The 24163-nt window shown below is 38.4% G+C and overlaps 1 protein-coding gene across 6 annotated transcripts in view; it reads left to right on the top strand.

Annotated features, from left to right (window-relative positions):
- Csnk1g3 (casein kinase 1 gamma 3) overlaps nucleotides 1–24163 on the top strand; it is a 106095-nt gene that overhangs the window by 23410 nt on the left and 58522 nt on the right. For 5 of the 6 annotated variants that reach the window (XM_048358100.1, XM_048358095.1, XM_048358098.1 and 2 more), the window contains exons 2-4: nucleotides 12475–12899; nucleotides 19492–19532; nucleotides 22796–22865. In XM_048358100.1, the coding sequence (XP_048214057.1) occupies nucleotides 12722–12899; nucleotides 19492–19532; nucleotides 22796–22865 (289 nt within the window). In that variant the 5' untranslated portion in view covers nucleotides 12475–12721. Of the gene's footprint in view, nucleotides 1–12345; nucleotides 12900–19491; nucleotides 19533–22795; nucleotides 22866–24163 lie in introns of those variants that run through there. The other variant, XM_048358096.1, reaches the window with a different exon arrangement.

Here is a 24163-nt window from a genome sequence, read left to right on the forward strand (position 1 = left end):
GTCTTAGTAGATTCATTTTTTTTTTCTAGTGACATATTTTTCTGAAGATTTGATAGTTTTCTGAATACATGATCATGTTAACTGTGAATAAAAACAGGTTTACCTTTTTGTTTCTGATTTTTATGTCTCTTTTCTAGTTGGTTCTTTAGTGCATTTTTGGGTACCAAATTTGATAGTGAATTTTCTTGAGTGTTTCTTCCCTTTCCAGTTTTGTGGGGGAAATAATTTGTTGTTTTATTATTTAGAATCACATTAACTATTTTCCCCTCTTTATTAATCTTAAGCATTTCTGTCCTATTTCTGGATTACTAAAGTGTTTTAATCACTAATGAGTCAAATTTTATCTAATTGAATTTCTTATCTGTTGAGATTATGAGTTTCTTTTTTATATTAATTTGGTGAATTGGTCTTTTAAAATGCTAAATTTACATTCCTAGTATTCCACTCTGATTATTTAACTTCTTATATTTCATGAAAATAATATATGCTCACAAAAATTGGCTCATTTTGTTTGCTGGAACTCTTCTTATTAGGCAGACATTCTACTGCTTGAGCCATGCATCAGCCCTTTTTGCTGTGGTTAGTTTTTAGATAGAATCTATTTTCCACATTGGCCAGACTGGGCCTCAGTCCTTGGATCATTTCCAGCATCTCTACCATATGTAGGACTTTCTCTTCTGAGTTTTGCGGCTTTTTTTATCTGGATTGGCTGGAATCTGTGATCTTTCTGATCTCAGCTTCTCCTATGCCTGGGATGACAGGCAGGCTTCTACCCCCAGCTATAGGTTGAGGTACTGTCTTGAAAGCCTCTTTGCCTTGGCTGGCCTCAGAACATGATCTTACTGTCTCTGCCTCCAGAGTAGCCAGGATTACAGACAAGGCGTGAGCCTTCATTCAGACAATAAATCTAGTTTTAAAAATAGGTACATAACTTACTGATAATCTGTTTTATATTGTTTTTCTAGTTTAAGTTACAATTTTTGTGGCAATAATAATGAGGTGCCAGACTTTGAAGTCAGGCCCCACCACGTGAACCCCATTTTAGTATCGAACCCTGAGCCAATCAGATTTGTACCTGTGTTCTAATCTTGCTTGCACAGCTGATTGTTGTAACCTTGTTCTTTGCCTTTATAAGCCCTGTGTAATCACAGCTCGGGGCTTCCTCCTAACCTCCGCTGTGTCGGTGGGTAGGACGAGGCCCGAGTTGGCAGCTCGTTCAATAAACCCTTGCCTTGCTTTTGCATTTCGGAGTGTCTGAATCTTGGTGGTCTTCTTGGGGGTGGTCTTGCAACTTGGCACAACATTTGGGGTTTCGTCCGGGATAGCCCCAGAGACCCCGAGATCCCAGACTCCGAAGGTAAGAAAACAGCGCTGTTCATTTGTCTTGTCCTGTAATTTGTCTGTCTGTTTTGCTTTTGCTTATACTTGTAGGGCGCGAGTCAGTTTGGTTTTTGGGCGGAACTGACCAGGAGGGCCTCCTAAACGAGACTCAACCCGCCCACCTTGTACTTGGGTCTGCTCCTTCTGCTTATCTGGCAGGAGGTTGTGGTCCAACTCGGGTCCACTCCTTCTTGCAGGAGGTTGTGAGCCAATTCGGGTCCATTCCTTCTGCACCCTTGTAGGAGGTTGTGGGCCAGCTTGGGAGATCTCCAACTCGTAGCTTTTTTTAGGCCTGTGTGTTTTCCTCCTTTTGTATTAGTCGTTTTGTTTTTGTAGCCTTTTGGAAGAAATTTGGAAGTAAAATTGTCCTAAATAATTATTGCAAAGTGAGAAAAGGAGAATTATGGCTACCAAAATGTTTAATTGCCATTCCAGCTTCTTTGTAGGTTTTTTTTGTAACAGTTTCCAGCAGGCCCACAGAGAAGCACAGGTGATTCCTACAAGTTTGTCAAGATCTAATACTGACCCTTAATAAGTTCCAGGTAAGAGAGCATGCTTAAAAACTACTTCTGTGTGGACCACCTTGTTGCTTATAATTGGAGTAAAGTGGCCCCTTATAAGACTCATTGATCTGAATCTGCGGTTCGAAGCCAGCCCGGGGAAAGAAAGGTCCCTATGAGAGACTTGTCTCTAATCAGCCAGCAGAGTGCTGGGAACGGAGTAGTGTGGAGCTCAAAAGTGGTACGGTGCTAGTCTTGAGCTGGAGAGCTGAGGGACAGCACTCAGGCCCTGAGTCCAAGTCGAAAGTCACTCCTCCTGGGACAAAAGTGATGGAGCATCCAGAGGCAGTAAGCCACTGCTTGGATGGCAGAGATGGTGTCAGATCCTAGAGTCACTACTGTTGGCCTTTCAAAAGTTAAAGCCGGGAAGTCCTAGAAGAATAGTTCATAAGCATGCCTTTCCAATGCCCATGTCTGTCTACTGGGCAGGAATTTGCCAGTCATCTGTGATAGTGGTTAGTAAGGGTAAGTTTGTCAAATGAGAGGATAGATTAAAATCTCACCCCCCGCATTTACTCAAAGCCCTGACTGGCAGTGAGAATTTTAAGCTGATACATCTGTTTAGTAAAGAAAGCTTGTAGACCTGAGATTGTGTCCTTATTGAGATCTGTTAAAGGCCTGTCAGCTTGCCAATGCCCCCAATCAACAGATTACTAAAGGAGCTTGCCTCTGTGGGAATAGGCCACAGAAATTACAAATATTTGCTAGTTTTTGTAGACACCTTTTCAGGATGGGTTGAAGTCTATCCAACAAAGCATGAGACTGCGAATGTAGTGGCTAAGAAGATCCTGAAAAAAATCCTACCCAGGTATGGATTCCCATCCACCATTGGGTCAGACAATGGGCAGGCTTTCGTCTCAAAAGTAAGTCAGGGAATAGCCGCTGCACTGGGGATGGATTGGAAATTGCATTGTGCTTATAGACCCCAGAGTTCAGGACAGGTAGAGAGAATGAATCGGACTCTAAAAGAGACCTTAACTAAATTGGCCTTAGAGACTGGCGCAGACTGGGTGTCACTCCTTCCTTTTGCTCTGCTTAGAGTAAGAAATTCTCCCTATCAGCTTGGCTTTACTCCTTTTGAAATAATGTACGGGTACCCCCCACCCATTATCCCTAGCCTTCAGACTGAATTGCTTGCTGATTTGGATAATGCTGATTTTTTGTGTAAACTCGATTATTTGCAGCTCGTGTACAAGAATGTGACCCCAACTTAAGGCATTATATGATTCTGCTTCTGTCCCTACCCCCCATTTATTCAGACCAGGGGACTGAAATCCTAAGAACCACGGTGGAAGGAACCCTAGACGGCATCGCCACTTGGGTTCATTGCTTCCACGCCAGGCCAGCTGACCCCTTTGCCCTGGATGACAACTACCATGATGGAACATGGGAGGTTTCCAAGCACCCAACTCAGCCGCTTTGCGTTCGCCTCAAGAAAAGAAAGTTAGACTGAGACTAAGGTTATAGGTTCCTGGCTAAGTAAGGTCTACGCCCCTGAGTCAGCCTGAAGAAGTTACAGAAGATGGATGATCTTCACCCATCAGCCCCCCTTTAAAATCAAGGGACCAGAGTTGTTTTTGGGAAGATGAGGCAGGATAAACTAGAGGTATGCAAAACAGAGGTACAGAGACTATTCTTGTAAGAAATGGTGACAGGCCCTTTGGTTACTACATTGGGCCCTACTGGCCCATGCCTTACCTCTATATCATCCCCTAGACATGCAAGCCATTGAAATGGACAGAATGGAGCCATGATTGGCTCCCAAGATACCAAAAGAAAAAGGGGGAAATGAGGTGCCAGACTTTGAAGTCAGGCCCCACCACGTGAACCCCATTTTAGTATCGAACCCTGAGCCAATCAGATTTGTACCTGTGTTCTAATTTTGCTTGCACAGCTGATTGTTGTAACCTTGTTCTTTGCCTTTATAAGCCCTGTGTAATCACAGCTCGGGGCTTCCTCCTAACCTCCGCTGTGTCGGTGGGTAGGACGAGGCCCGAGTTGGCAGCTCGTTCAATAAACCCTTGCCTTGCTTTTGCATTTCGGAGTGTCTGAATCTTGGTGGTCTTCTTGGGGGTGGTCTTGCAACTTGGCACAACAATAATCCTTTATTGTTTTAAATAAACTGGAAGGATCTTTTTGATAACTTTCAATTTTGTTATTGATGATATACTTGATCATTTTTGCTAGGAGTTCCTAGTTGTATTTACCTCCCCCTTACCCCCAAAGAACCAGTTTTTTTCAGTCATTAGGACTGTATTCTCAGCCCGGTAGGGTGGTTTATGCTTGTAATCCTGTTGGGAGACAGATTGATAGGATTATGAAGCAAGGCCAGCTGAGGCTAAAAGTTTAAGAGAACCCATCCCAACCAGTATGTGGGTGTGGTTATGTACAACTGTCATACCAGCTACATGGAATCATCTGTAGAATAATGTCCTAGTTGTCCCAGGCATACATTTGAGGTCCTATTTGGTAAATAACTAAAGCAGAAAGGTCTGGTTGCGTGTATCCCAAGTATAGGGTTCTGAGTTAAAACCCTAGTAACTGTGGGCTGGGGATGTGGCTTAGTGGTAGAGTGCTTGTCTAGCATGCATGAAGCCCTGGGTTTGATTCCTCAGTACCACATAAACAGATAGGCCAGAAATGGTGCTGTGGGTCAAGTGGTAGATTGCTAGCCTTGAGCAAAAGAAGCCAGGACAGTGCTTAGGCCCTGAGTCCAAGCTCCAGACTGGCAAAAAAAAACCCCAAAACCCACAAAACACATTAGTAACTGCCCCCATCCATGCTTTTCCCCCTGTAAGTCCATGGACTTTAAATTGCTTATTTGCTTTTTTTTTTTTAAGCTTCTTAAATAAACAAGTTGTAGATTATTGATTAAATTTTTTTCCTTCAATATAATCATTTAAAATTTCTAATTTCCCTCTAAGCGCCGCCTTGGCCTGTAAGTTATAAAGTTTAAATATCTCACTGTTTCTCTGTTAGAATTGATTTCCATTTCCCATGTGATTGCTTTTTGATGAATTATTTAAAAGTTTGTTTCATTTTCAAACATTTGGGGATTTTCTAATTATCATGGTTACTAATAACTAATTCCATTTTGATCAAATATGCACTCGTGTTTCATTTATGTAATGTCAGGGTTTTTTAGCCTCCCGTGCTTTCCTGTCCTGCAGGAGAGACGGGAAAACACACCCCACCCGGATGGGCCAGGGAAGAGGAAAGGGCCGACAAACTGCCACCCCAGCCCTCCTTTTGTCGGAGGACCCACAGACAGTCCGGAAGCCAGTCAGCGCTAAGACTCATTTATTCGGGAAATGAGCTGTTCTTTTACATGGGTCGGAGGGTGGTGGAAGGGGAGGGGTATGTGCGCCTATGTAGGGGCTGTGATTCGATGCCTGAGCTGTCCTTGGGGGTGGAGCTTGAGGGACCTCCCTAAGGGGTGGCCTACATCTACGTCATGGCCCCCAGGACCCCCTCTGGGTTCATCATCCTTAGCCATCTTGGTGCACACGCTGTCTGAGGCTGGGAAAAGAGGCGGGGCCAGCTAGGAACTGCCTTGTAATGACGAAGGTGTCCGGGCGGGTGTGCCACACATTTCCCCCTTTTGTCTTTCATTAATAGAGGAAGGGGTACCAGGCTGGGAGTATGGGCGGAGGTTGTATCTTCTGGAACTACTTCCTGTTGAAAAGAGGCGAAGTAATCAGGGGTCCCTGATTCATCATTTAGCCTGGTACCATCCACTTTGGTTGATAAAAGTCCTCATCATTTCCACGAGAATGGTTATCAGGGCCAATGGGTGTCATGGTCTCCTCTGGCTACCTCCTGCAGCTTGGGCACATCAAGGAGTCACAGGGGCTGGGGTCTTCAGGGTCCAGATCTGCGCTGGCCACAGCAATGTAGTAAGAGGATGGCCTTGAACAGCAAGTTCCCAGGTGGCGGTCTTGGTGAGGGATGTTATCCTGTTAAAAGAGACTTTTGAAAAAGTCAGGCAAAAGGCTGACAAGTTCACAGGACCAGTTAACATGAATGACATGGAAGAACACACCCTTGGCATATGCCAGAAAAGTTCCATTTGGAACTTAAACCCAATTGTGGCCCATTACAAGGAAGGAGGAAAAACTGGACTGGGGGCAGGAAGGAAGTGTTTAGGGATAGTGGGCTAGTTGGGAGTAACCAGTCAGAGGCTAATATGATGTATGTATGTATGTATGTATATATATATATATATATATATATATATACACACACACACACACACACACACAAATAGCAAGTAACAAAGGCAAGAATGCAAGTTTGTGTCCAATGGAAAATGGACATTTATGGGCATTAGGTGTGTAAACAACTATTCCTCTAGGTGGGTAAACAACTATTTCTCTTGGTCCTTTGGCTCTGATTAATTTTGAAGGGGCAAGACAAAGTGACTCCATTTAGGATGTGACATCATTCTCCTCTTATTCCTCTCCATGATCCTTGTTCCCTGGACTGGCTGAGTACCAGGGGTCTAGGTGCTTGTTGCTGGGATGGCTTGCCCCCATTGGCATTCACGGGGTTTGAACTCAAGGCCTGGGCACTGTCCCTGAGCACTTTTGCTCGAGGCTAGCACTCTACCACTTGAGCCACGGTGCCACTTTCAGCATTTCGCTGGTTCTCTTGAGCCAAGCTTCCAGTCTGGCTCTTTGCTGGTTAGTTGGGAGATGGAGTTTTAGAGGGAGGTGTGTTTTTTTTCTTTGTTTTTTTTTCTGCCCGGGCTGGCTTCAAACTGCAATCTGAGGAGTTTTAGCCATAAAAGCCCTTTTTATTTCCAATTAAAGCAACAAGGAGAACAATAGGAATAGAGCTCACCTGTAACTTGTTGAGAATTGGCCAACAAATACTTGCCAGAGTTCTGCTATAACACTTAGAGAACAGCAGACTGAATGAGATCCATGTGCCATCAAATCTTATCATTTAACTTTACTGGAAGGTAGAAGATAACACGAATAACAATCAGAGGGCAAAGGGTCAGGACAATGTAAAAGTCTCAGCTTCAGCAGTGGCTGTGTCTTCTTCCATCCTGGATCAGCAAGCTTCATTATTTATGTGTGATGGAGGCAGGCAGAAGACATAGGTTGGATCTGGGCAAGGCTGTAGTGGCATCTCTCAGAACCCTCCGGATAGATTGTCACACTTCCTGCTGGGTTGCCTGCAAAATTCTACCCAGACTGGTTAAAGACATTTGAAATCTCCCAGTATTTCCTGGTTGCTTACTCTGAGTACTCTGGCTTTTGTGGGCTGGTGCCCTACTGGTTTAATCAGGGTTACAACTTTAAACAGATTTTAGAAGGCTCGGGCCTTTAACCATCTTCCTAGTCACAAAATCCACACTGACCAAAGGCCAACCAAGTCTGCTCTCTGCAGCAGCCACAATAGTTTCTGAGACATGGAGGGGGAAGACCAATGCTACCCCAAGGCAACCACCAATCATAACTCTCTATTGCTATTAATCTTGGAGTGTTGTGCCAAGTCGCAAGACCACCCCCAAGAAGACCACCGAGATTCAGACACTCCGAAATGCAAAAGCAAGGCAAGGTTTTATTTAACGAGTTGCCAACTCGGGCCTCGTCCTACCCACCGACACAGCGGAGGTTAGGAGGAAGCCCCAAGCTGTGATTACACAGGGCTTATAAAGGCAAAGAACAAGGTTACAACAATCTGGTGTGCAAGCAAGATTAGGACACAGGTACAATCTGATTGGCTCAGGGTTTAATTCTAAAATGGGGTTCACGTGTCTGGCACTTCAGGAGTAACTGTTATGATAGGACTGTTATGAACCCAACTCTAATCTTGGGAGGGGATGGGGCCGAGCCAGAGCAGGAGCACTCTGGGCCTGTCAAAATCTTCGTAGGACTCCTAGATTCCCTGAGCAGTTTTCCATGAACGAGAGAGAGAGAATAAGGAATCAGTGAAACCAGGCAGTTTGGGAGCAGACTGAAGGCAGCTTCACGAACCGCCACAGTCCACACAGCTAACACACTTGTTAACCTGTATCCTATGGAGCAAAATATTAATCCTAAAGAGTTTATGAGAGCACAGGAGAGAAAAATGGAGAAGCAATATCTTAGTCTATACCAAAGAATTGTCAGGATCAGATTTACATTTGGCTTTTAGCATAGATAGACATAAAAAACAACACACTGATTTGACACCATTGTATACCCTGCATATTTGAACCTTTTGGAGTTCTTGTTAGACACATTTGCTTGCACCCAAACATAATCAGTTTGGGTTTAAAACCTGGCTGGGTTTTTTTGTTTGTTTGTTTTTTTGCCTTGGAATCTGTGATAAGTCAGGATTGCCTCCAGGCTGTTTACTGTGACTCCACCTACAGGCTGCATAAAACTTAAGCAAGTTAACATAAAACTTAAGCTAGTTAAAATAGTTAAAAAGGCAAGCGATTTTTAAACCATGATGCTAGTTTTTACATGTTTTACCCACAGACAAACAGACAGACCGACAGACAGACAGACAAGCACAAGCTTTGGTGCTTAGAAAAAATTTTCTTTTTCTGAATTGGCCATGTAAATCTCCTGGAATTCCAGTGGCAAAATGATATTATTTTGCCCATATTAATTTAGAACCACATGGTCAGTTAGAAAACAAAAAAACTTTTCTTAGGAAACAAAAATTTTCACAGATTATCTGGCAAGGAAATGAGGAAGCCACATTTTGAAAAACCAGTTCAGCTCCAATGGGGAGCTGAAGTGGAATGCTATGACCAGAGAAGGTCCAGGAGATGAGAGACAGGACGCGAACAGAACAGACACATGGCATGGCTTACTGGTGGCGGAGCTGGTCAGAGCCTTAGCAGGCTCACAGCAAGACACCTTCATTGCAAGGCCACAGTTAGAGTTCAAGGTGGGGGGCAGGGTTATCGGGAGCCTCCAAACTCCTTCCCAGCCTTGAGGAATTTGGCATGCCCATCACCTGGGTCTTGGGTGGGAGGTGCTTGCTAGACCCATTCTATTGTCCAATGAAAGCTTAGGATTTAGCCAACAACAATCAGAATTTAACCGAATCTCCAATTTAGCAAACATCAACAAGACCTGAAAGCCTTTTTTTGTCTCTTTCAAAGCAGATTAGCCAACAACAGATGTTAAGTAAATAAGCCTTTTTCCTCCTGGGCAGCCAGAGGGCTGTCTCCCCAGCATCTAGGACATTTTTCAACAAATGCTTCCCAGGCTCTTTAAGGCCGCCTCAGAAGCGATCCTCTCCTGAGTCCGCAGAACATGGTGGGAAGCCTTCGCCTCCAGTGGAGGAGGGGTGGCAAGGAGGTGGCGAGTGTCCAAGGACCGAGACGCTTGCCCCGGGATTCGGGGGATGAGACCAAGGCAGGTGTAAGAGCCCATTGGAATGAGGATTTGAGCCCCTCTCCTCCTGGGCAGTGGGAGGGCTGCCTCCCTCCCAAGCAGCCAGGCTGAAAAGGCCAGCAGCCGCCAGCCAGAGTGTGGTGTGTTTCAACCCTTCCCAGACCCTCCCAGTCTGGGGGTCCGAGACCACCAAACTTATGTTTTGTAGCATGAAGCTCAGCGTTTTGAGCACTTGGTTGTCATGCTGTGTTTGTGCCTGCCCCATCTTTTCGGGGTACGCTCACCTTGGAATCTGATTGTTCTGGCCCTCCGACAGTTTCACCTCGTCCTGCTTGGAGCCCCACGTTGGGCGCCAAAAATGTTGGGGGTTTTTAGCCTCCCACGCAACGGAAAGACACGCCCCACCTGGGTGGGACAGGAAGAGCAAAGGGCCGATGAACTGCCACCTCAGCCCCCCTTTTGTCAGAGGACCCACAGACTGTCCGGGAGCCAGTCAGCGCTAAGACTCGTTTATTCGAAAAATGAACTGTTCTTTTATGTGGGTCAGAGGGTGGCGGAAGGGTATGGGTACATGCACCTATGTAGGGGCTGTGATTTGATGCCTGAGCTGTCCATCAGGGTGGAGCTCCGATGGACCTCCCTAAGGGGCGGCCTACCCCCCCTGGGGGGGGTCATGGCCCCCAGGACCGCCTCTGGGTTCATCATCCTTAGCCATCTTGGTGCACAGGCTGTCCCAGGCTGGGAAAAGAGGCGGGGCCAGCTAGAACCACCTCATAATGAAGCAAGGCATCTGGGCGGGTGTGCCCCACAATGTAAGACTTAAATTATATAGCACAGCATGTAATCTTCCTAAACATTGAAAGGAGATTTTATTCTGCAAGGTTGGATGTTATATTTCCTAATTGCTGTAGGTAACACTAAGAAGTTATGCTTTAAGCAGTTCTTTATCTTTGGAGGAAATGAATATATCTGTGTTTCCAGTTAAAGTACTCTTTCTTTCTTTCTTTTTTTTTTTTTTTTTGCCAGTCCTGGAGTTGGGACTCAGGGCCTGAGAACTGTCCCTGGCTTCCTTTTGCTCAAGGCTAAAACTCTACCACTTGAGCCACAGAGCCAATTCTGGCTTTTTCTATATATGTGGAGCTGAGGAAAGGAACCCAGGGCTTCATGTATGCAAGGCAAGCACTCTACCACTAGGCCATATTCCCAGCCCTGAAGTACCCTTTATTCTTGAAGTTTCAAATTTCTTTCTGATAATCATGATTTGTTTCAAGTTAAAGGACAAGGTAATAATTTTTCATTTTCATTTTTATTGTCAAACTGATGTACAGAGAGGTTAAGTTTCATATGTTAGGCATTGGATACATTTCTTGTACTGTTTGTTACCTGTGCCCTCATTTCCCCCTCCCCCCTCCCCGTTTCCCTTTCCCCCATGAGTTGTTCAGTTGATTTACACCAAACAGTTTTTCAAGTATTGCTTTTATGGTTGTTTGTCTTTTTACTGTGTCTCTCGATTTTGGTATTCCCTTTCAGTTTCCTAGTTCTAATACCAGTATACACGGTTTCCAATGTACTCAGATAAGACAAAGAGATAGTGCAGGTACAACCACAGGAAGGGGATACACGAGGATCATCAATAACAGAAGCTACGGTTACACATCGCATGTTGAAAGTAATTACAACTGATATAACAGTCATTTCCATAACATGGAGTTCATTTCATTTAGCATCATCTTATGTGTTCATAAGGGTACAGCTATTGGGCTCTTGTGATCCTATGCTGTGACAAGCCTAAACCTGTGCTAGTTATTCCCTATGAGGGAGACCATAGATTCCATGTTTCTTTGTGTCTGGCCAAGTCCTTCCATTTCCTTACAAATGGGGCAATGTCATTCTTTCTCATAGAGGCATAAAATTCCACTGTGTATATGTAGTTGGAAGCATTTGAAGCCAGTGGGGTTTGTGAAAATAGAATAATTGAACTCACTACAACTTGTTTAAAAAAGGCAGAAGGTATAAGAAATGTGATAGCAGGGACTGATTTTTGTCAATGTATATTATATACATGCTTTGTACAATTCATATTATACTAACAATGAGTATTAAGAATAATTACATATTTGGGGAGCTGCTGAAAATTAGTTAGATAATACTATTTGTTTCAATCCTATTTAAATTACTAGTAAATTAATCCTTTATTGATCCAAATTTTTAAAATTTACTGTATTATTTTTATTTTTTGAAGTGAAAGCTGTTTTGAGATAAAGTCTTGCTCTGTAGTCTAGACCAGTTTAATCTGAGGATTGGATTGCCTTAGCCTCCTGAGTTCTGGGATTGCAGGCTTGAGCCACCACACTGAGTTCAAAACTTTTTTAAGTGTAAAGTAATGAATCCTATTTGTATTGTTCAAACCAGTGTAAGGGCTTGTGTAGAATAGGGTTGCAGATTTACAACAGAGTATATTCAAAGGCTGCAATTCCAAGAAGACAGACTCTTCCAAAAAGCCTTCATCTTTTTATGTATGCTTAATGTTTTCATCTGTATTTTACAAAATGTAATAATTTTTCTACCTTTTAAAGGTTATACTTCTCAACTGTGTTAGCTATGTATATTTTCATTTTTCTAAAAAGTTTAGCTGGAATGTTATATAAAAATATCCTAATTAGATAGCAAGAATTATTTAAATATTACCAACTTTGTGTTCCTTTTCTGTACATAAATAGTAATAAGTACTTGAATAAGTGAAAGTCAAAAGAGAATGTATACTTGAAAAGACTGAAAATTATTAAGCATATGAGCATGGAGAAGACACTTACAAGAAGGTATTCTGATTTTCCAAATGTTCTGTCTTTCTGCTTTAAAATAGGAGAACTGTTATTTATTCAATCTCCTGAGTTTTTTTTTAGTTGAGATGATTTTTAAGTTGAAAGGTTCTAGGTTAGTGAATATATGCTGTTTCGTGAAACAATACCTTTAAGCACCATTCTATTTAAAAAGCAGAATACTTGTTTTTTTCCCTTGTCTTTTGTTTTTGTGATTTCTTTAGCATTATTGTGTAGAATTAAAGGGCTGTTAATAGTCAATTTAAGATTCTGCTGCGATTTGATTTCAGTGGTCATTAACATATAGTAATAATTCATTGTGTAAGTTCATGGTATGTCATCTAACTTTATCTTTTCTTGATGTTCCAGCTTTCTATCAGTATCAGCTCATATCACAGAGAAGATACTTGTGAAGACATGTTTTTCTGAAAAGATAACTGAGAACAGTTTTACGAATGGGATGAACACGCTCCAGTTCATTGACTACCGACTGAAATTTGAATGCTAAGAGTACCCATCTGGTACAGTTACCTAGGGATGTACCTGTTCTCACATACCTTATTTCAGCGTGCTTATTTTGATTAAAGAATTCAAAGTGGAGTACCACAAACTTGATATGGATAATAAAAAGAAAGACAAGGACAAATCAGATGATAGAATGGCACGACCTAGTGGTCGGTCAGGACACAGTACTCGAGGAACTGGGTCTTCATCATCTGGAGTTTTAATGGTTGGACCTAACTTTAGAGTTGGAAAAAAAATTGGATGTGGCAATTTTGGAGAATTACGATTAGGTAAGACTAGTTTATTTATTCCATTATAAGAGTAGCATATTTTTGAATGGAAGATATTTTTAAGTTAAAGATTGTCATCTAATCAGTTAATGTTTATGGTAATTCTAATAGGCATTTCTTACTTACACGGTTTTTCATTTGTGCAGAATTCCCTAGCATAGGAATGTCTGCTTACTAGTGATTAGCCATTCTCATTTATTGATAATATGAGAAAATGAGAAGGTAGCTTGAAACGGTCTAGAAGGCTAAAAAAAGCTACCAACGAGGCCTTTTGCAATGTTCTTCAGGTATGATATTTAGGTACATTTTTCATATTTTGAGGCAATTAGTAACTTTTAAACCATATATATGACTTCAAAGTTAATATACTGAAATGACATAAAATTGATGAAATATACATTATTATAATTGAATTTTTCTCTCCAACCTTCTTCCTTTTCCTCTGAAATAAGTTGACTGGGCTCAGGAATCTTTTCTTAACAAAAGACTCATTAACTCAGGTTACCATAGTTAGGTAAGTCTAGAAACATAGGTCTAAACAAGCTTCTAACTACAACATTTCAGTATGTTGAGGGAAAGTTAGTTGCTGGATGTCAGCAAGCAGTTTTAAGACAGATTCAAGAACAAAGGTCTTTTAACACCCGATATCATAGAATTGTAGTTGTCTCCTTTGAAGAGAAACCAGAAACGGGCTAATAGTCATTCAGGAATCAGAATTGATGGACAAGGAAGTTCTGACCAGTGGACCATGGAGATTGGGAATTTTGGAAATAAAAAAAGTTAACTACACAACTTTTCTTAGGTTCTATCCTGTTGCTGGAAACCATTCCAATTTAGTTAATCTACTCAACTGTCTTTTTCTCATTGTCTTGTAAAATCAATAATTTGTAGTGACTCTTTTGTCTCATTAGTTTGTTAATGCTAATATACATTGAATATTTGAATGAAGCATGCTAATAAAAGATGGCATGCTTTGTACATAGCTATCTCATGATATGGCTGGCAAACTTTTGCATTTAATAGAATCTAAAACATTTCTAAAGGTAAATGTTTTGCATTTTTTAAAACCAGATAGTTTGGAATTTTTACACTGTTTGGCGATAGCGAAACCAGGTAATTTACTTTTTGTCTAACTTTGGGACTGTGCAGCCAGTAGTTAGAGAAAGTAGTTAGAGAAAGATAACAGTGTTTCTTATCCATATAGAATATATACTTATTTAGCCATTCAGGGTCTCAAGTTTTTCAGCTTTATATTGCAGTTATTTCTACTTCCTAGGTTATTGTAATGCTTAAGATTAGAGAATAATTTAAGAAGCCAGCACTATATCTGCCATTTCTATTTGAAATTTGTTTCACGTGGTTTATTTCAAATAACTATGTACCCACTATACACATATACATTATATATACATTATATGTGTGATATATATGTGTATGTTTGTATGTATTCATGTTTGTGTGTATTCATACAAAACAAATCTAGTGGACTGTTAACAAGAACAGTATAAAAAAATTGTATGAGCTAGAAACTATAGTATATTACTAAAGCTATACAATATTGTGAGAAAGCATAAACCCCCTTTCTTTTACAGTCTGAATAAGTAGTGATATAAAAAAGATACCTTCTTAGTACCTCTAACCTAATCTTTCTAGTTAATTCATATTATATAGCTGTGCAATATTTATATGAATTTATTTAGATGTAATATCTATATCAAATATGTATGTTTTGTGTATGTTTAAACATATTGTATGTGTTTCTATTGTGTATATATCTATATATACTGTGTATATGTATGTATGTATATATATATATTACACACATATACATACAGAACTAAATTGACCAACTTATTCAAATACTACTGAAGAGGGCATTTTACTACTTTTGTCAAGACTGCAAATAACAAATAATTTCTGCTTAAAAGATGCATTCTTTCTATAGCTGCCTAAACAATTTGTAATGCTGTAATTACAAGTTGGTTTGTAGTTTTAAAATATTTTCTTTAAAATCACCATATTTTTAATTTTTCTATTCAAATTTTATTGTAGAGATGATTTACAAAGGGGTTACAGTAAGGGGTTATGTAAATCAGGCAATGAGCACATTCCTTTCTGAAAAGTGCTGCCCCTCCCTCATTTTCTCCCAGTTTTTCCCCTCCTCATTCCCCTTCCCCTGCAAGTTATATGGTTAATTTACAGCATAGTGTCTAGTGAGTATCACTGCTCCATTGGTTTACCTTTTGTCTCACCTTTTTTGTCCTTCCCCTTCCCCTCCCCAAATTAGATAAACATATCAATAGAGAGGGTACAGAAATAAAAAACAGTGACCAAAGGGAATAAACCAGCTGGGCATAAGTGGCTCACACCTGTAATCCTAGCTACTCTGGAGGCTGAGATGGGAAGGTAGATTGGAAGGTCATGGTTTGCAGCCAGCCTGGGCAGGAAAGTCTTTAAGATTCTTATCTCCCAATTAACCCTATAGGAAACTGGAAGTGGTACTGTGACTCAAAGTGGTAGAGTGCTAGCCTGAGTGCAAAAGCTCAGGGGCAGCACCTGGGATCTGAGTTGAAGTTCACAACCTACAGAAAGGAAAAGGAATAAACAGAAGGAAAACACAAAGCAAAAAATAACTGCAAACAGTACAATAAAAAAAAAACCCACTTGTTTTCATTCCTTGGAATTCATTTCACTGTCATCAACCCATTCTAATGTATACTCTATAAACATTTATTGGCACTGAATTTCTGAGTTAGAAAGAATAAGGTATACCTGTTATACTTAAGTGATTTTCAGTAAAGTGGCTATTGCAATTTTGACTGTATAGTTCTTTTCATTTCTTTGTAGAAGGCTATCACATTGTAGGGCAATGTGACTCAGATCTCTTGGGTACCTAATATTAGTTGAAATCCTATACACAACTCAGAATATCCCCCATATCTACATACCTCAAGGAGAGCTGTTGCAATAATTCTTCATAGATAGTTCTTTGAGATTAAAAAACAAAATTGGGTGGGCTGGGAATATGGCCTAGTGGCAAGAGTGCTTGCCACTCATACATGAAGCGTTTGATCCCTCAGCACCACATATATAGAAAAGGCCAGAAGTGGCACTGTGGCTCAAGTGGCAGAGTGCTAGCCTTGAGCAGAAAGAAGCCAGGGACAGTGCCCAGGCCCTGAGTCCAAGCCCCAGGACTGGGAAAAAAAATGGTAAGCACTTAACAAAATTGATAAACATTTAAATAAGTATTAAGCATTTTAATCTATTTTTATTTTAAATTTTGAGTTGATATATTTGTGGTGTGCGTGCATGTGCGTGCGTGATGCTGGTCTTCATGGTAAGTCATTTTGCATATTGTTAGGTATATTTCTAGATTGAACAATCAATGAGAAATCCTTTGAATGTTTCTGACACATAGAAAGTGACTATAGCTAGCCAAAATATTTACTTGTTTAATTTCTAATTCTTCTGTGTATTTGGGAACTTTTTTTTTTTTTTTTTAAAACACCTTTCTGGCTGGAAAGAAGCATCTTTTGTGGGTCAGCCAATTCTCAGAGATAGTCTGGGCTGGGAACATGCCTGCTTTTGATATGCAAAGAAGCCCTAAGACTTACCTGCTCTGTCTGGCTCATGTACTATGGAGGCTATATTCTTGTGTGTTAATCTAGTCCCATATAGCTCAGAAGTCCCTAGAACTGTAGAGAGTGGCCAGCTCTATTTTGTATTGCCTTCCCTGCACTCTAATAAAGGCTTTGGCTTAGACTTTTTTTTGCCTCTTGTGTGTCCTACCACCTAACCTAAATTGGGTGCTTTTCCTGTAACTCCTACATGCAGTGTGCCTCCATATCTTAAGACTTGTAAGTTTAATAAACTATGTTTTCCTGAGCCTGTCCTGTGCTATTTATTATGAAACAGCATACTGTAACTTTTTGACGTAATTTTTCTACTGAAGTTTCCATAAATTCCTTCCTGTTCTTTTTTGTTGTTGTTCTTATACTTAAGTAGTTCATAGTTCTCTTTATATAAGTGTTTGTGTTTGAGAATTGTTTCATTGAAAATTCTGTAGGTCTTATATATCAACTACATAAACAGATCAGGTGAACTCATTAGTCCTACGTTTATTTTCCTACTGTTTCTAGCTAGAGCTAGAACAAAAAACACATTCACAAAATATGGTGGTTTCAAGTATTTCACATAACACAATCTATAGAGAGAGAGGGGACACTGAGGCTGTCAGTGTATTTGGGCATCCTTCATATGTGCCTGCCTTGTCTCTGTGCAAGGTGTTCTTTCTAGTTGCTTCTCCTTCCAGCCAGTCAGCAGGATGAAGAAAAAGAGCCATAAATGGACACATGGGTTCCTGGGAGTGAGAGGTGACGTACTTCTTGTTCACTGATATTCATAACTTAGTCACATGACCACAGTCAGTGGAAAATTAGGCTAGGAAATTGTGATCCCGTAGTCATTTTCAAACTTGGGCATTCTATTATGAAAAGAGGAATAGGAATATTGGTGGATAATCGCTTATCCCTGCCACAAACATATTTATAAGTATATAGTCTGAAGTTTCTGTATTAATTGTCATTCTGATACCACAATATTGATAAAACCATGTTTTCAAGTTCAATAATGCTTAAGGATATAGTGACAGTTTCCTTTGAAATTGAATTACCTCAATTATATCCAGTTCCTTGGAGACTTCTTTTATTAGGATTGCTTTTACACCCACAGTCCCTCCTCACTGATAGCTTCCACACAAACATACTTTGTGCATCATTTGTTTGTTCATGTCTACAGAAATGTACAATAATTACTTACAACTGGAACTATGGCTTTGCTAGATGATAGAAATGCATTTTTATTATTCTTTGATTGTCCGTGTTATAACTGTAACCTCCAAGCTTCAACAAAATCTGTTTTTATTTACATATGATGCCTTTAGGATTTAGTGTTTTTCCCAACAACCATATAAATGCCAATAAAAATAAAACTTTTGAAAGTATTGCTATATCTATGGTATCTATAGAAAACTTAATTTCTTACCTTGTTTATGTTTTCCTATTTATAAGTGAAAACTATATACAAAATAGTTATAAAGAAGTGATAGCCTTGTAAAAATGCTTATTTTTGTCTTTTAATTTGAAATCAGAACTGTTCCTTTGTTACATACCAGTTCTCCAAGATTAAGTTCTTCATTGTATTGTTATTCATTTAAGTTTACTAGATAAATGTAAATTTTCATATATACTAAATTTCTTGAAAATGTTTGTGTAGACATCTTACTGCTATGTTAGCTTGAAAAGTAGAACACTTTAATACTTAAAATTTTTATATAGGTTTAATGAGCATTGGCATTGAGCTTAATAAGTTCATCCATTTTGACATTTCTCTTGAGCTCCATCTTTGTAACAGATATATTGAGTTTATGAGACCTACGCTACTTAGCATGAATATAATACTTTTTTGTTTTTACTCATTTTTACTCATAAAGACATGAAATCATGGAAGTAGTATTTGTATGAATAAAGACTTCTGTAGAAAGGTATCAGGTGACACATATATGAACGAAACTTGACTACTCATCAATTGCTGTATGAAAGGAGGTTAAAGAGTATTTTGTAGAAAAGCATGTGTCAATGACTGGTGTTCAGTTGTCATTGTGACTCAGACCAGGTTCTCACAGTTGAAAACAAAATACAATCCCTACTTCCCCCCAGGTCTGTCGTTTTTTTCTTCATGATGAAACACACTTATGCTAATTGGAATTATTAGATATTCCCAAATCACCTTGTAATATTTCTTTTATTCAGTTCTTTTAAATGTACTTATAAAAATACACATTAGTTTAGCTATCTCTATGTGCTAATCACTTCCAAAATTCTCCTACAGTAGTCTCCTTGGGTTATATATACACATTGGGATTTTCTTTCTGCCAAAAATTTCTGTAAATCTTTTGCATTTTTGAAACATTAATGATAAATCTCTATCTTGATTTGTTATTCACCTTTTCTTTGTACATAACCGTCTTCTCAACATTTAGGAGTTTAAGTATTTCATGGGAATAATTGGATCATAAGATAACGTGTTAATACCCATTTTTCTCAAAGTTGTTAACCTCGTTTTCTAGAGCCATATTTTGAATAATTTTTCTCATTGCCTTTAAAAATATTCCAAATAATTTCTTACAGATTTGATACATTTACTAGATTAAATATGATTAAATAATAGACTACATCCCATAATCATGAAAGATTTAAAATGAGACCATGGTTAGCAAAGGAATTTAAAGTTTCTGCTTTTATTAATTTTAAATTTTGGTATTCACCTAACAGTAGATTAGTTTCTAAATTGTAATATTCCAACAAAATCAGAATCTTCTTATTTTTGTGAGTGAGATTTATTAGTATTGCTTTCTAGTCTGAACCTAGATGAAATACTAAATAAAGCACATCAGTTTATTTATTTATTTATTTATTTACTTATTTGCTTAATAGTAGGAAGTAAAAAATGGGTAGTTTTCTTTTTAACAGTACAGGTTATGTAATTAAATTATAAATGATTAGCAGAATCTGATTTTATTTTCTTTTTCAAGGGAAAAATTTATACACAAATGAATATGTGGCGATTAAACTGGTAAGTTTATGTTTCTTCTTAAGTATTTTATTTAATTATTAACTTATATTTTAATTACTTTTAATATCATTATTTATAATTTGTATGCTTATTTGAAAAGGAAAAATGACATTGTATAACTGAATTTTTGTGTTACTGAAATTCTTTCATAATTCCTGTCAAGTTCATGATAATGTGTAGGGTATCTGTTTTTCTTTGCCACAAAGCTGTCCAAAACTGGGGCATAACTAAAGAATAGGACATTTAAATATTGGTGCTATTTTTAACTTAGATAAAAATTTTAATTACATAAAAATTTTCAAGGTTTTTCTTTCTGATTTAAGTATTTCGAAACAGCAAATGTGTCTGGCATTCTGGATTCTTCGAACACATCAAGTATTTTCTGAAATACTTTGTATTGACTTATGAGTATCATAAACTTATTGCTTGGATTTCAGGGTTTCAGAAATATCTCATGTGGATTTGAGGTATCGGGGAAAGCAAATACCCATGGACTTTGTCTGAAATCCCAAATGTGCCCAATATAAGTAGAGAGATTTCTTTTAGAAGAGTTTAGACCTAGGAATTGTTTCTGTAAGGTAAACTTTCTCCTGACCCAACTTTTCTACTGGCTTGTCAGCTTGGATTCCCCATGGTTTAGCATGGCTTCGTTTCCCTAGCTTTATGTTTCTTAACCCGTGGTAGTAGGATGATGTAGGATGATGTGAAATTAATGATACAGAGGAGAGAGGCAGGTACATAGGAAAGAGGCAGGTGGGAGGAAACAAAAGCCTAAAAGGATCTTTATGTGTATATCTCCACTTTGACTTTAGCAAATACTTTATTTTTACTTGGAAATAAAGATACATAGTAGGGTTATGGAGAAACCGGTTGATGTAGCATTTACATAGTTGATTCATCCTAGCCTCAAGGTCTAATACTTGGTTTTATGATATAAACATTGGGTCTGTCATCTCAGTAAGGTGCTCTCTCTCTCTCTCTCTCTTTTTCTTTCCTCCCTTCCTTCCTTCCTCCCTCCCCTCTCATTTTGGGGTGGTTGTGGGGCTTGAACTCAGGAGCCTGGGTGCTGTCCCTGTGCTCTAGAGCTCTACTACTTTGAGCCAGAGCTCCACTTATGATTATCTGTTGGTTAATTAGAGCTAAGAGTGCCACAGACTTTACTGTCCGGGCTGGTTTTGAACCTCCATTCTTAGATCTCAGCTTCCTGGGTAGCTAGGATAAGAGGTGTGAGTCACCAGCATCTGGCTTCCTTGGTTATTTTTGAGGTAGGATTTTGAGTTTTTCCAGGGCCAGCTTGAGCTACCGTCCTCCTACTTGTGTGCCCTTTGTCCATGATTGTGCTTCCTCTATAGCTTAGGATAGTAAGTACATGCCACTGTGTCTAGTCATTGATTGAGATAGATTCTCACAGATGGTCACAGTCTCAAACTCCCATCTTCCTGATCTCTGCCTCCCAAGTTGCCAAGATGACAGTCCTGTGCCACTGTGCCTAGCTAGATTTTGAGCTAGCTTTTTAGCTGTATCATTCCTTTAATTATTGTTTCATTGTTTTCCCTTTTTAATGATTTTTCTCCTGCATTTTTAGACATACTTACTTTGCTCTGATGTGCCTATTTTAAAGTACATGGTCAGCATTACATATAGAAATTACATTACTCAGTATACTTTGGAGTAACAATATTTTTAGATCTGTGTCTTCAGTGTTTTGGAGTTGACATAGGGTAGATAGTCATTCTCCTCAGATTCATCCAAAAATATGTTATGACAAAATATTTCTACATTTTGATACATAGTTTGCTTTGTATTTTTTTATTTTATTGTTTCATTTTTAAATTTTTTATTGTCAAACTGATGTACAGAGAGGTTACAGTTTCATACGTTAGGCATTGGATACATTTCATGTACTGCTTGTTACCTCCTCCTTCATTCCCCACTCCCCCTCCTCCTTTCCTTCCCCCCTTGAGTTGTTCAATGGACTTACACTAGACAGTTGCATGCAAGTATTGCTTTTGTAGTCTTTGTCTTTTTAAAGCTTTTTTTTTTAGCTTATATATATTTCATCTTAATGCAACAGATAATACACAGTTTTGTTCAGAACTGGCCATAAGGTGATAATTTGAAAATATTGTGACTGTACTTTCAAACATATCTGACTGTAGCACTTGGGAACAAATTAAGAACATTAATAAAAGGTAATTAACAATTAAAAAGCTAATTAATAAATAAAAGCTAAAAATTAATAAGAACTAATAAAAGCATTTCAACTGTTACTTGATTTAAATCTTTACGTTTATCTCATGTTACTCTTTTAGATTGATAGTTTGTTTCAAGGTAATTGATGAATCTGGCCTTGGCCACTACCTTCATATCTTGTTGTTTATACTTATATAATAACCAGTCATTCATGGATAATAAAAAAAAAACCATCTGTGGCAAGGTGGCTTTTGTCATGTGGTGGTATACTAATAACATTTTATTGCGCTAGTGATATACTAGAATCAACTTTGCATGACTAAACTTTCGATCTAGCATCATCATTTTTTCCCTAGGGATATTTACCTTTAAGATGAGGGAACTGAAAAGTATAGAAAGGTTAAATAACGTGCCAGAAGTCTCACAGCTACTAAGTAGAAGATTGAGGATTCAAACTCAGCGTAATTCAGTTCGGTGTGTGCTCATTTTTTTGTGTGTGTAATTTTTTTTTTGTTGTTATTCCATTTGGAGTTCTCATTCTTCCTGACTCTGTGGTTTGCTATCTTTAGTTCTTGAATATCCTTAGACATTATTTCTCTAGATACCACCTATGTTCATTCTTCTTTCTCCTCCCCTCCTGACACTAAAATCAAGTGTATATTTGACCTTGATTACATTGTTCAGAGCTTGTTTTCTGTATTTTCCTCTAGCATTCTATTATAATTTTGTGTTTACCTTTCACTACCAATAGTGTCTCCTTTGTTGTATTGGTTACCTAGAAGTCTGAATTTTTAATTTAGTGATTATCTTTCATAATCCTGTTGGTTCTTTAAATTTTGTTACTTTGTTATCTCCTATATTTTCTTAAAATTATATATTATTAAATTTATATATTATCCCATTTTAACACAAAGTGGTATTGTGCATGGGTCTAATCTTAGGAAGACAAAAGATGCCTAGCTGAATATTACATTACATAAGAGCTGATACTAAAATTTTTAACATTTGGAATTGGGACATAGTGATTTTTTAGTGACTTAAAGGCTTTTGCTTTTTTGTTGTTTGACTAGGAGCCCATGAAATCCAGAGCACCACAGCTGCATTTGGAATACAGATTCTACAAGCAGTTAGGATCTGGAGGTAAAGCTTTTTATTCTTAAATTTTGAATTAAATAGATTGTCATGGAAAAAATCTTTGGTTTCAAGGAATATTATTTTGAAATTGATCAAGAAGCATGATTTCTTATCATTGTGCTTATGAGAAATTGTCTTACAGTGCCTTTTTAAAAAAAGTTTTTTTTGTGTGTTACTGGGTTTGAACTCTTGGCCTCAAGCCATTAAGTAAGAGATGTACCCCCAGCCCTCTTACCATAGTCTTAAAGGCCATTGGGTTTAAGTTTAACAACATAAGATGCATATAACTTCCCTATTCTTAATCTTCTTGGGAATATTATAGCTTTCATATTGTGATATAGTAGTCTGAATAGTAGTCTTATTGAAGATAAGCATGTGCTAATCTTTGTAACTTGTTAATGTTACCGGGTACATGTTTCTGATGACAAGAGAATTCTTTCTGAGAGACCTAAGTGTAATTACAAATATCCTTATAGGAAAGAGGCAGAGGGTCATGTTACATTCATAGACAAGAAGGCATTGTGACCATAAGGCAGAGATTGGAACAGCGGTCCATCAGCAAGCCAAGAAATGCTTTCATGATTTTATAGGTCCAGGAAGAAATTTCCAGGTTTCTGACCTATTGCTTATGCAGGGATGGTGGTCTTACTTAACACTACCTTTATTTCAGTTTACTGAAACTTAGTTTCAACCTTAAGGTTGTTTTAAACCTCCACATTTTTAGTAACTTGTTAAGTATCCCTAGGAAACTAATACAGGTATATTTTTATATAACTATAAATATAAGTGAGAATGGATGTTTTAAGCCATTGGAAAAAATTGATGGAAAAATTTCTACTGCATTCTATACCTCTTTCATGTTAAAGCTTCACATACTGTACTTTTGATACTCATTCTTTTAACTGATTTAGCCTGGATAGTTTCCCATATAATATAAGTAAGTCATGAATTTTGTTTATCCAGATTTAATAAATTGGAATTTTTTCCTGTATTTTTTTTTTTTTTGGTTGTGTTAGGGTTTGGACTCAATGGCTTACAGCTTGATAGGCAGATATTCTACTTGAGCTATACCTCCATCTGTCTATGCATGTACCTTTTGTAAGCATATCTATGTTCTAGTTCATAGCTGTTCATTTCATATGGTATAGATTTTACATGTTTTCCTTAAAGCATACTTTACAAATGAATCATCATTGTGGTGACAATATATGCAATTTCATTTTGATGTGTTGATCACTGTACACTTATAATACATATTTAAATGTGATGTAAATACTTCTGTGTTAGTTAATTTGGCATTTCTG

The sequence above is a fragment of the Perognathus longimembris genome, chromosome 11 (assembly GCF_023159225.1).
Source record: "Perognathus longimembris pacificus isolate PPM17 chromosome 11, ASM2315922v1, whole genome shotgun sequence".
NCBI classification, from domain to species: Eukaryota; Metazoa; Chordata; class Mammalia; order Rodentia; family Heteromyidae; genus Perognathus; species Perognathus longimembris.